General features: G+C 40.9%; 1 protein-coding gene across 31 annotated transcripts in view; it reads right to left on the bottom strand.

Moving 5' to 3' along the window:
- LOC128254145 (protein muscleblind) overlaps positions 1-19060 on the bottom strand; it is a 162595-nt gene that overhangs the window by 22193 nt on the left and 121342 nt on the right. For all 31 annotated transcript variants that reach the window (XR_008267522.1, XR_008267521.1, XR_008267520.1 and 28 more), the window contains 2 exons: positions 2717-2887; positions 1244-1426 (listed from right to left, as the gene is read on the bottom strand). Coding sequence is in view for 23 of the 31 variants with exons in the window: in XM_052982996.1 (XP_052838956.1) it covers positions 1244-1426; positions 2717-2887 (354 nt within the window). In the remaining 8 variants the exon portion in view is untranslated. The remainder of the gene's footprint in view (positions 1-1243; positions 1427-2716; positions 2888-19060) is intronic.

Consider the following 19060-nt stretch of genomic DNA (forward strand, 5'->3'; position numbering starts at 1 on the left):
TGGTTTTGCTTTGTTTTATTTTTGGGTGTTGTTTTTATTTTTGCTTCATGCCGATTAGTTTTCAATTTGCATTTTTTTAGATTGGTGCACTTTTGAGTAAGAGAAAACACAAGAGTAACACGTAGCACAAACAAAACAGAAAAGGAACATCGAGAATGCAAGGATTATTCAAAATCAGAAGTAAACAAAACCACAATGACGTTACGGGGAGCTCGGGTTGGACTGTTTGTAGAGAGTATTTCGGTGTCTGCTGATTTTGAAATAAGTAACGAGAATTTGTAAGGAAAAAAACTTTAAATTAAAGGCTTAACAACTACCAAATCTATGGTACTAAAGGTCCCCCAGGGGAATACGAAAAATCTGCTAATAGTTTACTTCATATCTACGATGAATTACTTTTGAGAGCTAAGAGAACTTTCTAAGACTCTAAGAGGGGTTCTGGAGAATGGAATGAAATAGGAGCTTCCCTCTAGCTTAATTCGGAAAATAAAAGAACTTTACCGAAAAGGGGAAATAAAAGGAAATCTGAAATATCAGTGCAAAGAATTCTGCAAATTTTAATAGATTTTTTGGGCTATTTACAGGCCCTGAAAGCTTCCTAATAAAGCTTCTGTAAAGCAGCTGCTAGGCCAAGCTGCAATATTGTGCGATCGAATTCTTAATCGATCCTTACTAATTCGTTTATATTATTCGTTTACAATGATAAAAAGAGCTTAAGAAATCAAAAGAAGAGAACATCAAGATTGGGTGTCTTTATATTTGGTTTAAATTTGGCGGTGTTAGACAAATACGAATGTGTGTCAAAACGTTTTCAAATCAATTTCTGGTTATTGGCGAATTATACAGTTGATTTTGGTCGCAATTTCAGCTTGATCTTTTGGCAAACTCAAGAGAACTCAAAACTCTGTACAATGTTTTTTTTTTTTTGGTTTTTAGTTCGCAATACTTGTATACGTAGTTTAAGATTAATTCTAATTAGAAATATAAATACATAATATACATGCCACGAAAAGAAATATAATATAGTAAGAACGGAAACAATTTTCGTTGCGTGTAAGTCTCGCCGCCGGCGAACAAACAAATAAGATTAATAAACACAACGTAAGCGTAAATTAAATTGCAGTAAATTGACTTCCATGGATACATAAACATATATTGAGATATATATAAATATAAATAAATATATATATATATATTTATATATATAAATATATATATAGTGCGGCATCGGCCCGAAACTCACCTCTAATCTGTCGGATCGTGGTATTTTCTGCTGGGCCACCTGCACCGCCTGGGGCACCACTGGTCCCAGCTGGGAAGCCACGGCCGTGGGATCAGGACCCAGCAAGGTGGGCACTAGGTGTCCCGTTGTGTAGTACGGACTGTATGAGTTGGCCGGAATGCCAGTCAGATAGGGATTTGTGGCCTGCAATAGATAGGTAATTGGGCCATTTATCATTACAATTCATCAAACAGTTGTACTACAACAGGGAGTAATTATGGGGGCAGCTCGCCGCACTGGACTTGATTGAAATTTTTACGCGTCACGGATAATGTTGTCTTAATTTTCCATGAGGATACTGACTTATATAAAAATTGTTTCATAAAAATTCATCTGCTTTTTGCTATATTAATTTCGCTTTAAAGAATAAGCAAAGCAGATCATAATACATTTAAAATACATTTTTGAAAGAAATATTAAATATTTAACAGCGGCATTAAGTTGCTTTTTTAAAAAGTTTAAAAATATTACAAATTAAAAATAAAATATTACTCATTCGGCATGTTGGTGGTTATATCTAGGTAACGATTTTTGACATTTGTACTGTTCGCCGCCAAATATTTTTATTAGCACGAATAATAAAAATAAAAATCTTTAAAGTTTGAAAATATTAAAAAGTTGATACAAAATATTACTTACGCGCCATGTTGACATGGTTAGGTCAGAAATACCTGATTTTATCATAAGCTTTGAGTTTAAAGTGTGTAAAATAAACTTGAAATAATTTAAACACCTTCGCTTGCTAGTGATGTATATACTTTTAAGTTTAAAATTAAAATTTCCTTTTTCGAATTGAAATAATACATTTTTAGTTAATAATATCTCAAAACATTATTTGTGAAACCTTAAAAAAATCCTGACTGCTCAATTGAAAGCCTCTTTTAAAATCTGTTTTATTTATGGTCTACACCCGTTGTTATATAATGGTTCGACACCCCGTTGAAGGCTTTACACTGCCCACGTACTGACCCTTTCGTTGAGCACAAATTATGCTTGGCACGCACTCGTAGACCTTTTTTTTTGGGCCCCCCACACTGTCTCTAATGAAAATTCATGCATTTTTCAACAATCTACATGGGCACGAGCCCCCTTTTCCTTTTACCCTAATGATGCCTGTCGTTTAGCTGCAAATCCACAAAAACCATGTCGCAAATTATTGAGAATTAATTTTCGATTTGTTATAAAACGGGGAATATCTCACCCCCCACACACACCCCCTTGTATGAATAAAACATTCCTCTTGCTCACTCTTTGGCTCATTTTCGCGCACTTTGAATTCCTCTTTTTTTCAGCTCTGGTTGGTATTTCGGATATTCATGGTCGTGGCAAAAGAGGAGAAGTTCGCTTATAAATATTCATATTTCCGAACTGCCAGCGGAAGTGGTGTGGCGAACTGGGGGAAATTCAATTAAAGTATTAGAGAGCGGCACTTACCACGGCTGGCACTTGGCCCGATATGACCGGCTGGCCGGGCGCGATGCCCATCTGTTGCATCAGTGCATTCTTGAGGGCCAAATGATTGCGTCCATTTATCAATAACTGATCCTTCAGATGCTGTGGTGGATGAAAATATTTGCACGGCGGTTTATCACGATTACAGCGTCCCTGCAAGAAAAAATTCAAAAAGAAAATGTTTAGCAAATTTTTCCACTACATATACGATATAGAGAGAAAGTAGAGAGAGTGGAAAGCTTCATAAATTGCCCTCGACTGACAGCCAGCAGGGGTTAAGTCTTTGGGGCAGCTGGCCATAATTCAGTTTCGATTGCTGGCAGTGGCAATTTAGTGAGCGTGTTGGCCAGGAAGTGCTTTTGTCGCACTAAATAAATTACTTGGAACAAATTTATGTTAATGTTTTCTATTCCTGGCTGGCTGATTAACACAAATTGTTGTGCTTAACCTTAATGCCTGGGTCGTTTCGGGTTCGATGTGCAAGAGTAAATACTGCTTCATTTCAGTTGTGTTGAACAATCATAAAGGATGTTCTGGGTTTGGTATTTAACAAACATATTTGTTGAACTTTGTGTAAAATATACAAAATTTACCAGCAAGTATGTACCATAGATGTGAATTTGTGAACTACAATCTTTTCACCATTGAAGTTGTTATAATTGGGCGTCAATTAAAAAAAATTACCCTGCCTGCAATAAAGCAAGTTCGTTCTATGTAATTTCTTTTATCCTTGGCATGACTCAGAGCTCTGAATAACTTTATGTTCGTGCTGTCGACACATTTCGATCAGCCCAAAAAGCCCAAACCAATTAACTGCATGCAAAAGCCGTTGCAATTTTCCTTAAGGGCAAATCACGAGTATTCCGGAATGCTCATGAAACATGGCACCGCATTTTTACTAGCATATTTGCGGGCTATATGCGCGAGATCGAAATTCGTTTTTAATTGCGAAAAAGTAAAAATTTCACTTCATTAGCACGTGTAATTGTGGCGGCGCATTAACGCGGCTCACTCTCTTGCTTTAAGCCAAAATGTCAACAATAATTTTAATGACCAAAGAGTCGGAGAATCGGTAGAGGGAATGGACTAATGCCCCACGATGCATGCAACATGGCATGTGGAAAAGGGATTTGCAGGCGAAACGAGGGCAGGCCGACTGCTGGCAAACAAATATGCATGTAAATTATATTTAATTCAGAGCAAATGAAGTTAACAAATATTTGCATACAGCAAGGCGAAGCTGAGTAAAAATGAGTAAAAAAAAGTAAGGAAAAAAAATACAAATTTATATGTAAAAGGGGAAAATTGTGTGTGCATAAATTGATTGTTTGCCCTGGCCAGTAGAGCAGGACAGCAAACAGCAAGAGACGGAGAGGGCAACTGTAGCAGAGACATGCCAACTCGTTTTCGGTCGGTCTGGTCTCCTTTTGTGTTTTTCCCCTTTTTTTCTGCTGCTGCTGCTGTTGATGGCATTTACAATTTATGAAGCCCTGAAAGCTGTACAAGATTTATGGCGCCCAACAACTGGCGCTAACTCACAAATAATTGTTGCCGAACAACATTTCTGTTTATTTTTATTTGCTTTGTTATGATTCTCTCAAATATTTGTTAGCATATTGACAAATAAGTGGGGCAAATTGTTGTTTGGGGGGGCAAAACTTTTTAATAAACTAAACAACAAACTATCGATACAAAGCCATAAATTAGGCTAATTAATTGTCAAATGTTTTGGATTCTGCCATCGTTCGATGCATAAATATTTGGCAAGCCAACAAAATACTTTGCATTGTTGGCTCGCAATTTTGATCAATAAACACAGCACAAAATATTTATTGACGACAAGCAAATATTTTTCTCCATCCTTTTCGGTGCAAAACTTTCAATCAGCAACTGACAGGACTTTCACGACACACACACACCATACACAAAATTCAAACAAGCACGAGTGTAGGAGCCACTTTGGCATATTTGTTTGTGCTTATTGGCGCCGTTGGCAGTAATTTAATGCTTCGATTGAGTTTATTTTACAACAGCCACCTATTTGAATGGCTGCACTTATGTCTTTCGCTGTTTCTGTTGCTGAATGACTGACTGTCCCTCCATTTTATTGCTCTAATTTGCTTTAATGAAAGGCTAATGCAGTTTTTCACTGGCACTCACTTGTTGCCTTGTAACTGGGTTAATTGCCTCCTGATGGCAATCGAATCGTGTTAGGTAATTGCTAACTGAATTATTAGTGTGCATAAGCGGAGTGCTACGTTATTGATGAGTCTATAAATCGATTGGGCATTCGTTATTCCCATTGCCATTTAGCATCTTTCAAGGGCTTTGGCAACAAATTCAAATTGCATTTGCTGGCCACAATCAAATAAGACATTATTCTTACAGTCCAGGAGAGATCCCCGGACATTATCTTCGAGTGCCAAGCGCTTGCCACTTTCCACTTGCCACTTGCCACTTTTCCGCCTTCCATTTTCCCGGGGCAATTTCTTTCTTGTGGCTGGCGCCCGTAGATATGCAACACTTTCTTGCTGCTGCCGCTTGACATTGCCTCGCGATTTTTCCTTTTTTTTTTGCCACACGCCACACTAAACATTTTCATGTCATTTCGATTGTAATCTGCATGACTGCTCCTTGGGCGTGCGAAAAAAAGAAGAAAAAACCACGAGGGAGAGTGGAAAAGCGAGTGCGAAAATTGCAAATGGTGTCCACTCACGCACGTTGGGCAGGAAAAGGGGAGGAAAAGCGGGGGTAAATGGGGAAAAGCAAGGGCGCCGCAGCATATTTGCATTGCCCACGTTCGCGCTGTGTGCAACTGAAACTGGAACCCTTTTTAGAGCACTCGCCCTTTTTTCGCAACGCTTCTTGTTTCACAGCTTCGGTCTGATGCAGATTATCCGCTTTAAATTGCAATGATTACTTTTTCGCCATCCTCTCTCGCAGTTCTTATTTTTTTTATCCGTTTTTTTTTTGGGTGGAATGATGGCAGTGATGGCATTTCAGAGCCATTTTTCTTCTTTTGCCAGGCCATTCGAAACAATGTCGCTGTCGTCTAGCGTTCTGGCATGCCATTGTGGAAAGCGGGGGAAAGCGGCGGAAAGCGAGCGATGGTGGTGGCCATTGGCTAAGGAATTTCTCATGTTTTCATGCCAAGTGCAAGTCAGGTCCAGTCATGTATATCGTCGCGTATCGCATTGCCATTTGGTCGACATGCGTCTTGGGATTGCCGCCCAAGTTAAGACGCCCCCTCCTTTCCCTTCTTTCGTTCCGGGACGCAGCTGCTGCCCATCAACTGGAAGCTAGAAGCTGGAAACTGGGAGCTGGGAGCTAGGAACTGGGAGCACTCAAGTCCATGTCCTCGTCTTCGTCTGCGTCCTCGTCCAAGTCGTTGGGTATTAAATGTCATTTTGCATTTCGTGACAAGTTGGCTAATCTGACTCGAAAGTTATTTATTTCTTCTTTGTTGAGTGCAAAGGAATTTTTCTTACAATCTTCTTTTTTTTTCCCTGTCCTGAAAGCATTTACATGGCCTTTCCCTCAGGGTCTCTGTTTGCTTGGAACTCCTTTCTGCCCCTTTTCCCCCGCATTTTTCTCGCAGAACTCTAGCTACTTTTCTTCAATTTAGCGGCGATAGGAATCGCCTTTGAATGTTAATAAAACGGATTTTTATGCAAATTTAAAACTGTTTAGTGGTTCGACTTTGCTATGCATTAAAAGAAGAAAAAATGCGATCCGCTGCGTCTACAGGGCTTTTGCAAAAATAGACAAAGAGTTGGAATAATGCGAATGAAATATGTTCGCCCGGCTTTGTTTGATATGGGAAAAATGAATGGGTTTACATTTAAAATTTACTTTACTTTACATAATGTTCTGGAAATTATTAATGCAGATATAGGCTTAACCTTAACATATAAGCTTTTTAGCTGCTTTAAAGCCATAATCAAAAATTCCTAAAATTGGTTTTTCTTCATTGTCATAAATTGTAGAGGGGGCGTTACTAGCTGAAACTTCCCGGCGAGTGAGTGGAACTTATGATAAGCCACTTTGGAACTCACAAATTGCATGTCCTCCGAACTTTTTTGCCCGAATTTCCACCCGCCCCACGTTGGGCACACTGCAAACTCCATTTAAGGCTTTACATAAAACATAAGCAGAAAATGTTGCCGAATAAAAATATAGAGTAAAAAGTATGGGGAAAACAACAACGCTGGCAAGCATAATTCCTGACACTCTTCGCTTTTGGCCGTTTTTAAACCAGAGAAGAGGGAAGGGAGTTGCCAAAAAATTTAATGCAAACTAACGGCACTACAAGCTTTAGCACTTTGGATCCAGCTCACACCAACACACATGAAAGAGTTGGCCAGAAAAGGGGGTTTGTTCAGGAGATAGTTGAAAACTATTTTCGACGCTTAACGGAGAACTCAATTTGTTTTTACTTGGCCATTTACACACACACACATAGACAGCGACAGAAACGTAGCTCAATAACACAAACAGCAAATAGAGATAATCAAAAAGCAATTGCAAACAACAACAAAGCCTCAAAATGGCCAAAAGGAAGAGAGAATTGGTAAGAGAGCGAGCGAAGCGACCGGAATGAATGCTGTGTGGACACAGTGAGATATTTATTGTATAAACGGCAACAAAATAAATTAAAAATGACAATTCACCGTAGGCATGGCCAGGGAAATCAAGGCAATTTTCCATGTGCCACATCCACACAAACACACCCTAAAACACACACAGACTGCAACTAGTTTGCAGTTTAATTTTCAATATGGCTAACCGGCAGCGGCAGACTGGCCAGCGAGGAAGCATTGAAAATGAAAATATTTTCCTGAAATGCAAACAAATTGGCAAAAGGCAAATGGTCAATATTTGCTGGCCATAGGAGCCTCACAGGAGGAGCCGGGCGGCAAAAGTGTTTGCAGGCCCGGGACAAAACAATGGCCAAAAGCAGCAGAGGTGGATGGTTTGGTTGCGTTGGGTTTGGTTTGGATGGGACGACCAGCGGCGCATGCTAAGCGATTTGCCTGAGACAAAAGGAAACACAGCCAGCTGTAGTATCTGCAGTCACTGAACTCCTCCTAAAAGTATGCAGCGCCAAATAGCCAAGCGAATGTGAGTGTTTCCTTTTTTCCCTGCATCTCTCTGTATGTGTGTGTGAGTAGAGAAAACAATGAACGGGCCTCGACTTTTTGCGGCCATGTTTTTTTTCAATCATGCGTTCGTTTCCTCACTCATTCATTCGCTCAATGGGGGCACACACACACACCGCCGCCACTGCAGTTGCATACTTTTGGGATTTGCAACAGATTCCCCATATTCCTTACTCCCAACGAAACTGGCTGGCCCATTGCGACAATCTGACTTAGTTGCTTTAAAATTTTAAACCAGCAACTTAGGACCCGGTGAACCACCATTATCCTGGGAATAACTGCATTCCAGGGATTTGTGTTAATTGAAAAATGTGCCCTAGAATATGGCGAGCACAACTGTACACTCGGCCAAAGTGGATTACCTTACGGACAAAAGTGCACTCAGTTAATGGAATTCAACTAAACGCTGCTGTAACTGTCGTGTTTTTTTTTAGGGCTCCACTTGAGTTGGGCAAATGGCAATTTCTGATTTTGGTAGTGGCTCTATCTCACTGCCGTGTTTTCGTTTCATTTGCTCATTTAACCTCCTCTTCAACTGGATGGCGTCTCCTTTCCCATCCCATTTTGCTTGCTCATTTCATTTGCCGCTCGCTTATCAGCCTCGAAATTCACTTAATTTAATTAAAGTGCACGAGACGACGGAGTGCAGAGCGAAAAAATAATAATAAAACGGTGAGAGCGCCACTCGCGTAGCGAAATGGTCAGCAAAAAAAAAAAAAGAAAGCAAGAGACTTTCCACATTATTTTTGCACACAAACACCGGCGCGGCGCACTGAGTGCCAGTGGTCATTCCGCTCCCATCATCATCATCATCACCGCCGCCATCATCGGTGTGTGGACGTCATTGCTTCATTTTCGCCTGCCGGTTACGGGGCTTCGGCTCCGTTGCGCCCCCGAATTAATTTCCGTTTTGCAAACCAATTGAAAATCCAATTTTCAATACACAAACCATATAAAGCCATGCTCCTCTCACTCCATCTCCATCTCCCTCGCTCTCTCTTCTCTCTCTCTCAATCCAGTTCTTCCTGGCATACGTTTAACTAACGTCGTCCCCACTTTTCCAGGCAGTCCGGCACACGTGGAAAAGTTTGCTCACATTTAAAGGGCTTTAAAAAAGTGGCTAGCGAACGTGGGCCGAGAGCCACGAAACTGGAGGCCATTGGCCACTGCGCCCGAAAGTAGGCAACAATATATATATGGGCATTAAACGTAAACCGACTGCAGCCTGCAGGGTAACGCCCCCTTTTGCCCTGCCTTGCCCTGCCCCCCACTCAGTTTGCATTGCCGTGTTTATTTGTACACAAACTGGCACATACACGTGCACTACACCCATATGGCCACATATTGCACGCCATGGCGCCCGAGCAGGACCTCCTGCGACATGGCGGCCGAGCAGGGACAGGTTGCGGTGCGGTGCGTACTTGCGAGTGCTTGTGTGTGCGGCACATTGATTTTTTCCCTAGGCCAGCCGAAGGCTTTCTTCTCGCTATGATTTGACCACATGGTCAGGACGCTTTACAAATTGCAAGCGTTACTGATACTGTTGTTGGTGGGATTTGCCATAGCGATTCGATTAATCTGGGGAAAGAAGACTTGATCGGCAGCAGTATCTAAGCGAAGGATTTTGTTAAAGCCCAAGGGAATGCAAGTGAAATCATTTTTAAGTAGAAAAATGTTTGCATTTGCATTTGAACTGAATTTATTCAATATTTTTTTCCTTTTGATTATTTGTTTGAATGCCCATCAATGAAAAGGCTTTGTTTATTTTTTCATTTGTTTCGGATTTTTAGAAAAGTCCTCTTAAAAAGTATTTGCGGTATTTTCAGCTTTGTTCGTGGTTCAACCCCATTCGCGTTTTTCTACTTTTTATGATAGAAATAAATTTTCAACTTTTTGACACACACACATGGGTTGTAAAGGCCAAATAATTGGAGGGGGAAAAGGACCATGACTTGACTTGACTTGGGTCTTATCCTTGCCGCGAAATCGACACTCACATAGATACTCGAGCACACACACACACGCACTGGGCCGAGATTGGCATAAACTGCGGCAACATTTAATGGCGAGCTTCGTTTTTGGCAGACATTGATGACTTTTTAACTGCAGTCATTTGCAGGGCGGCGTCGTTTACACTGCTCACAGACATACACACACCGCCATAGATATGGCAAATGTTTGCCTAGCCAGCACTCACATTCACACTCACACGTTTCGGTGGCGTTTCCGTTTCCTCAGAAGCTCCGTTCGCCATCGCTGCGCATTGTAAGCCATTTGAGCAGAAAGCGGCGACATCAGGAAAATATCGCGTGACGCGGCGATAAAAATAATCATCATAATGTAATGTGAAAGAGGCCAACGAACGAAAAGAGAACGAGAGGGGCCCTTCTTTTTTTTTTTTTTTTGCTTAATCGATTTTCCCTTTTCGCCGCGCCAGGCGTGGCCCCATTTAATGCGATTATTTGCGATTTCTTTTCTGTGGACGTCCGCAGTGTCCGCAAATTAACGAGCCCCCCATAATAATTTAGTCGCATGCCGTAATAACAAGCCGCAGAAGTGTGTCCACCGCCACCCAGCACCCGACCTCCCAGAAGGCGTGGCATGGCCCCAAGGTCGTGGGCACAGGCAAATTGATTTCGTTTCATGTTTGCCCCGACATATGTTGCCGACTTTTTGGCGCCAAACCCAGCGACGCCGCTCGAACCCATTTGCATGGTCGTAAAATGAGAAATAAAAACGGGTTGTGTGGGCAAACCATCCGCCTTGCGGTCAAAATTTGCTTGTTGTTGGTGGGGAAAAAATAAATTTTATTGCCCATATGGGTGTTGTGTCCTTAGGGTGTATGATTTGGGGGCATCGCATCGTTTGCAATTATTATGGCATACTTATAGGGCCGCTTTACTCTTAAACTCCTACACAATGAATCACTTGGCATTCAATACCGGCATACTAAAGCACATTTCGATGCGGCAAACTAATTGAAAAGGGTAGCCACCGGCTACAGAGACAAGGAGAAAGTTTATGGCAAACACAAGCGGAATGCGGAAAGCGGAGAACGGAGACATGAGGACACGCTTTTAATAAATCCATCACATAACCCGCATTATTAAAAAGATCCAAGTCCTGACACGAACAAGCAAAGTTTCGCTGGCAAACAAACACACAGAGGGGACAAACATACATGTCTAGGATGCAGAGAAGCAAGAAGAGTGGCAAGGGAAAGTACACACACGAGTACACAAAAAGCGCTTATCAAATTTCCACAAACGATGACAATCAAACTGAAGGCAGCAAAGCCAAAGCCAAGACCCGGAGACCAGGACGAAATGATTGGACGTTGTGGTGCTCTTGAGTGAATGTAATCGCCAATAAACTGCATAAAGCGCATATGAGCAGGACTGGCTGACAATGGGCAAGTGGAGCGCGTCCAGGACATCGAAAGGATTCAATCAATGCGCAAACAATAGGACAGCAGACTGAAGCGAGAGTCTCGTCTCCTCTTCCAGACCCTGCCTGCAGACCCAAAGGCACATAAATAATTCAATTGTCAACACGCTCGGCACAGTGCAACATGCGATAATATTACCCCACCGAAGAACGGAAGAAAAACTTTTCTGCTAACAAAAATAAACTTTTTTGCGCCACTGATGTTGCCATGTAACAACTTTATCGATTTACACAAAATGAGGCTCGTTATTAGTTGAAGGGGACATGTGCGACCAATATGTAGAAAGGGAAAGGGTACACAGTAAAATAAAGATTTTATTTAAGACAAGACTTTTCTACACATTTTTACAATGTACTAGTTCCACTGAGCCATTAATCCTTTTTTTTGTTTTGTTAAGCTTAACACACTATCAAATAAATTTTGGGAAAAAACAGTATTCTGTTACGTAAAGCCTTTTATTTCCAGACGTTTTATTTCCAGAATATTATAGTTAGTCTTTATATAACAACTTAGTTTTCCTGTGTGTACAATAACAGTTGACAGTCGAAGGAGAAAAGCAAAGTCATTTCCCTAGGTCTTTTCACCTCAATTAGAGCCTCTGCTTTTGGCCAGGCGACTAATCCCGAGTCCTAAGACCAGGATCTCTATCTAGGACCTCGGCTCATCCTTCACTTTTTTCCCTCCCCCTTTTTTATTGCCTCTTCCCTGCTTTTATGACATGCCACACAGCCCCTTCATCATTCGTTTCCCCCCCTTCGATTTTTATGATTTGCCACACACCCGGCTACGTTTCCTTTGCTTTCGATTTTAAAGGAGCCCGAGCAGAACGCGTAAGTGAGTGTGTGAGTGTGTTAGAGTCCTTCGATCGCATGGGCAATTTTTTATTGTTAGAAAATTGTTTTTCCCTGCACAGCGTTACGCAAGGAAAAAAATTGATTTCTTGTCTTATGGCATTGTCCCTTTGCCAGTCCTGCTGTTGGCAAATTTAATATGTTATCCTTCGATGTGCGTCGTCGTGTTGTTGTTGTTTGTTTGAAAAATATTGAATTTTTCGCAAAATAAAAAGGATAAAGGATAACATCTTTTGCCGTGTTTGCGGAAACCGAAGCAAACCCAAGGAGCCCAGCAAGTGGAAAATTGTCCCTTCTCTGCTATGCCCTTTTTCCCCCTTCTCCAACAAAGTCCTTGCTTGTCCGTTTTGTGGTTAACTTGTTTCGGTTTCCTTTCTTTTTGATTGTCTAACATGTGTTTCTTGTTTACTATATATACAACTAGTCATACATATACACCCATATATATATATATATATTTATATATATGTATCTCGGAGATACTTGATTTTAGAAATTGAATTGCATTTAATTTATATTTGCTGTTTTGAGAAAAGTTTTGGTCTCTGGCAGCTTATTGGCTTGCAATAAATTCTTTTTATATTTGATTCAGGTGTCGAATAAATTATGAAATCGCTTTCAGCTGAAAGGAATTGTTCAAGAGTTTTGATTTTCTACACATTTATAAGGAACTTGGCATTTTTGTTTACTTGCCGCAGCATTGGCTAGCCTGTAGTTTAGTGTCCACAATATAAACTCACCTGCAAGTAGAAGAGATATTTTTGGGATTTAAGTCAAATGATTTTGTTTGGGTTAAATTTATTGTGCGCCAGAAGTTTATAATTGGCATTTAATAAAAGACAGGAATGGCTGGCATCTAAGCCTTAAATTACAAAGCCGTTCTGGTTGAGTTATTTAAAGCAATGCAATCATAGAGAAATTGAATTGCAAAGAGCATGTCGTCTTCCAGCGACTTAAAGTGATTTTTTGTATATACAGTTTTAATTTAACGCTTTTTTCAATTTAAATTGCCTTCTTGGCTGCACTTTTCTCTGCGGGGCAAAAAAAATCCAACTGTTGAGTCTAACTGAAAAATATTATGAATATTTTTTAACCTCACTCTCGCTGCGGGGATTTTATTTTGATATTCTTTTTTGCAGACTTTTTTGTTCATCAACAAAGCATTAGCGCTTGCCCGCTTAGGGACTTTCAAAATGCACATTTTTTTATTTTTGGTTGTGTCTGCTTTTCTGTGAGTGTTTGTAGGAGTGTCGAGCGCCCAGAGGCCTGCGAGGAAGTCAGCAGAGGACGGGGCAATTGATGAGCAGCGGTTGTGGGCAGGCAAACAAATGAGAAAAAATTTCAATTCTAACAGAGGAAAAAAATTGTTTAAAAAAAAAATGTTGTATAAAAATATAAACAGAGGTGAGTGCTGGGTGAAAAATACATAAAAAATAATATCATGAATGCAATGACTTTTAATGTGCAGTTATTGCGCAGCTGTCTGATGTCCCAGGCTCCACAAAAATATATACATATCTATATATATATATATTTTAATATTGCATACTTTCTGGCGTTGCTTACATGGCGCTGCAAGTATGTGTGCGTGTGTGTGTGTTTTTGTGTATTTGTGTGCGCCATGTGTGCAGTGCACCGTGTATCCTTTTTGGCAAGCTTCATTGCTACTTTGGCCAAAAAGGGTAGACCGACTGTCAGCCATTGCCCGTTGCACATACTAATAAGGCTAAGTGGCATGACAAACACAAATGCACACACACACACACAAAGAGGGAGAATGGAAGAAAGTGTGTGAGAGAGATGGGAGGAAGCTGGGGCGACAAATGTCTGTTTGGGACTCTGTGGAACCACAAAGCGAACATTTTATGACTGTTGAATGACCTCATAAGCATGCGTGTTTATTTTTTCGCCCTCGGCTCCACTTTGGCTCGCGCTTTGAACCCGCTTTAAATGGGTAAACTACGTCAAGTTTGAAAATTATTTCCTAAGTTATTTATTACAAATGACATAAGCTTCAAGACATTAACCTTATACATGTTACATGATTGTTTCTAGCGAACTTAAAGATATCTCAATAATTGCTCGTTTCCTTTAAATAAAGAAAAAACCTAATGAATCTTGAAAAATATGTGGCAATTGAGAAGATTTTAAGGACAAGATAAGCAATTGTTGTGGAGTGCAGCATCTAAGTATATAGTCTGGAAATTCGTCGAGACCTTCATGTTGTTAATAAGATCGAGGCAAGCATTATCATTATCGCTGTTAATTATTTTAGACTTATTAGCCGTAATATTTAGTAATGTGTGTATGTTTCGTGATTTGTGGTTAAATATTGATATAAACTTTATTTGGGACAAATTAGATTAGATAAAACTGCAAATCTTGAAAAATCAATAGAAATAATAACCTTTAATTTCCAGGCTTTAGACATTCATAATTTATGTGCAGCATTTTTATCCTTACTAAGTTTTAGTGACAACTAGCAAATATTTTACTTCCTGTTAGCAAACTTACATCAATGTGGGATGGAAAATGCAAAAGTTGGCATTGTCAATTCGCCTATTTATAGGCAGCTGTCATATTGCAAATTGATGCCCTGCACTGGAACCATTAGCCTTGCCTACCGCCCCTCGCCCGCTTTTGCCATGCCCTGCAGCCATTTCTTTTATAATTCTTTCGTAAAGGAAAAATTGCAAGAAAATCCGAGTTTTCCCATCCTCCACACTGTCTTTTTTCGAGATGCTGCTGCCTTGTCAAGCCATAAAATGTTATCACAAAAAGTATTTTCCAAGTCAGCGCACACACAAAAAGGGGGAGTGGCATTGGCGGAAGCTCCTGTGCGAGAGCGAGACAGAGAAACTTCAAAGCAAAAGTTGTTGGAAACCCAGACACTCGCACACACACACACACGCACACATGTGCAGCCAGTGAAAGTTACAAATAGAGTTGCCATAAAATTTCATATGCTTATCACGTGCGTTGCCCTTGTAGCCCCTCCCACCCACTTAACCGCCCACTTCAGTTCACTATCCCCACCGACAGATGGCGCCAAATTTCGCTTGCATCGCTGTCAGCCCTTTCACACGTCACATAGGGTTTTTTGGAGCCAACTGTACCGCAATATTTTCGCTATTTTAAGCTGACATCGTTGCGTTGCAGCGGCACTCGCTCTATGACTATTTTATTGTCATATTTATCTACAATCAAGCCGCACACACCCGTACACTCCACTGCACTACATTCCGCGGTCCAAAAAACAAAGCATTCTCTGTTTTGTCGAACACAAGCTAAGAATGCGTTTTCCAGCAGCCCGAGCGATATGTCAGGAAATTGGCTTTTCTTTTTTTTTCCCCCCAGCTTTCCCATTTTGTGCCCCCTTTGACATTTCACGCTTCGAGTGGAGACCCATTGTTTAGAGCTGACATATTGAAGAGAGATAGAGAGGGCCGTTGCGATAAGAGTGGCCTATACAATTTCTATGCCTAGACGACCCTGCGCCTGCTGTTTTCTGGCCAAAAACTGTAAAAACCAGTCAGAACTCAATTAAAATTACGGCTCACCGATAAGGCTGCATAAAAGTAAAGCAAGTTAATGCCGAAATTTCCTGGCAATGAAAGTGGAGCCGAAAAAATTCCAAATTTCAAAGTACAAAGTACAAACACCCACAGCTGCCAACGGTTTGGGCCATATTTGTGGCCCACTTTTGGGCGCCAAATAAAAAAGTTAACCAGCAGTCGTACCCAGCACATGTGACCCAGATAGCCTTATTATGAACTCATTTCGAGCGCCTTTTTTGGCACAGAAAACACCATCAAATTAGATTCAATGAGGGCGAGCCCGAGTCCGTTTACCAATAAATTGTGGCAAATTATGCGGCCAAAGATTAAATTCGATTCTTATGTAAATGCAAAGGAAACAGGAGGCTGCAATATAAGGCTGCTACTGCTACTGCTACTGCTACCTTTAGTTTTATCCATCCCATCCAGGTGGCAGACAAGCCCGAACGAGCCGACAGCTGTGAACTGACCCTCTAATCTGCATAATTTGCACAAAAGTACACAGGAGCAGAGAATCCGAGACGGAGAAGGTGAGGTCCCTGCGGCATTATAAATAGTCAAAGATATTTATTTGTAATGAGGACCAGGGGTTGCCGAGACTTTAGGCTGGTCCAGCAGCAGTCTCCACGGGGTAGTTTACTCAACTTGGACTTTCCACTTCGAACTCGCACTCGGACCTCGACTTTTTGTTCGATTAGAGCCCAACATCTGCTCTATAGGCAAAGTTCTCGCTCTAACGATGACCGAGGACCGACCACTGAGTTATGCCAACGATAGACCGACTTTTTCCCTCGCAAAAGTTGATTAAAAACTGCAGGCGGTGGGCAGTTTACTGCTCGGATGACTCGGTGGACGGTTTATGGTCAATTATGCCAAGTTTTGGGCCTTGTTTTGCGGCCAGAGTGCCCAACCACAAATGATAGTTCAATCAATATCTGGTCTAAGGCACGTCATTTACCACATCCAACCAATTGAATTTATTACGAAGGGCAAGACAATTTATTATTAAATAAGCATGACAAATGAATGAAGGTTTCGCTTAGGACAATGGGCCAAACTAGGTGATATGATGGCGAAAAGTTCCCCTGTCTTTACTATACCAGTTCATATGTAATCTTAAGAAGTTTTGCAAAAATCAAACAAACTAAGCCTTTCACTTATATTTTCCGGGTAATCGATCCATTTATCGTTGAAGCCTCAAATATTTATCGATTCTGAAGAAAAGGCATCATAAGTTTACCCTAATCCTCTTATCCAGCCTGTTTATCCCAGCTCAACATATATCACAGTATTTTCCGCAATTTTCTCCCCTGTTGGGTCACCTACCCCAATCCAAGGTCAAAATTTCCAGCATTCCCTCCAGCTTACCACCCATTTTCCACCTCCCCACTTCCGACGAGCCCACACTTGGCACAGCCTTTTGTTGTTGGCTAGCCACAGGAGCTCAGTCATGTGTAAGTCAAATGAATTTGTCATGAGGTTTTTCCCAACTGCTGTTATTGCTGCTGCTGCTGCTGCTTAGGAAACCGAAAAAGTGACAGCCCATCTAGGAACACACACAAACAAGTACACGGGAGGAAAAGCCTATCGAATGTGATTTAAGATTTAGTTAAAAGTTAATTTTGAACTACGAAATTTGAAATATTTAAGGTTTCAAGAGATAAAACAGTATACTGGTAGAAAACATCTTATGGCAATCATTTACTTAAACGTGTTGGAAATTATAGCGCACTGGTACGAAGAATAAAATGTTTAGTGTTCATATTAATCAAATTCTCTTGTATCTAATAATAAACTTAATATTTTAGTTTTTAAACTCTTAACTTAAAAATAATTTCCCACTGTGCACATGAGTAGTGGATTATATAAAGACAGCCACTTGGCAGTTGGGCCTGGCATTGCGGCATTTATAAATATAATGCCAATAAATACGCAGGGAGCGACCGGTGAAAGTCTATCGATTGCCCACCTACTAGTCGATTCAAAAGAGTTTTCTAGCTTGTGTCACCGGCAGACCGCCCAAAGTTTGATTGGCAAATGCCACAGCGGGGGTGCCGTGCTCAATCCCCCCGCCCCCTCGTACGCCACATGATCGTTTGTGAGTCAGACGAGCGACGCCAGAAGGCGCCGGCCACAGTAGAATAGAGGGCTAAGAAAAACTTGACAGGTGTTTGCCTCGGGCAACTTCGCCTTCGACCGACTTCCGTCTGACATTTTTAAGTGCCCTAAAATACAATCTGAAAGCGCTTAATTATGCACGCTCCGATGTCCGAAAATCTGCAGGAAGCAATTACGTGGGTGGACTGAAATCGGATAGTGGTGCACTGGACTTGACTTTTCTTGGGGGAGTGGGATGACTCATTCGCTGGTGTTGATGACGTCAGCTTAGCACAACCCCCCAGGGAAAATGAGGGTTAGGACTGGGAAAACGGAAGCCAAATCCGAATGCGAAGTCCGAAGTCAAGCGCACAAATCAAAGCCAAGAATTTTTGCATTGTAGAAGGCTTCCTGTGGCAGCAACTCCAAAACGGAAGTGCTTTTTCTTATAAGCCTCTGGAGGAAGAGAAAAACAAGCGAAGGGTTGATGCTCTCTTTTGAGTGACGGGCTGTGAGTCAAAAGAGCTCTTGAGTGGGAATTAAAAGAGCAACGAGGGTTGAAAGAGTGCCAAGGTGCGGGGACTTTGTTGATTTGATCCAATTAGCAAGTGAAATAAAAGAGAGACAACTCTAATTGAAGTAGGGAGAGGTGGATAAATAAGGAAGCAATTAAGGGATAAGAACAGAATTTTATATTGCTTATTTTGTATTTTAATAAAAACTTAAAATAATTATGTTTGAAAAAATAAAATAATTACATTCAAAAGTAATAATTGTCACACCTTTGTATAGCAAGAAAAACTCAAAAGCTTAAGAAAGTCTTTTTGCTATTAGGAAAACCAAAATTTCTTTTGGCTCCTCGTATACAAATTCATTAAATTCCTTTTAGAGTTCCCTCATTTTCCTAACAACCAATTTCCAATTGAAACCAGATTTTAACCTGAGCTTTAACTAATTTTATAACAAACTTTCCCCCTATTTAAGAGCTCAAATGACACCAGACAATTGTGTGCGGGGTAAAAACTCCATTAGATCGGGCCCGCAATCTCATTAGAAGTCGCTACTTTTTGGCGCTTTTTCCGGCTCTATTAACCGTGGAAACCGCCGACATACGCACACATTTAAGTTTAATTAACAAGAACGAAAAAGTTTTGTGCAACAAATCCCAAGTTTATCTGTCTCGCAATTGACAACATTTTTGGGAAATAAAGCCG

This window comes from Drosophila gunungcola, assembly GCF_025200985.1.
Source record: "Drosophila gunungcola strain Sukarami chromosome 2R unlocalized genomic scaffold, Dgunungcola_SK_2 000004F, whole genome shotgun sequence".
NCBI classification, from domain to species: Eukaryota; Metazoa; Arthropoda; class Insecta; order Diptera; family Drosophilidae; genus Drosophila; species Drosophila gunungcola.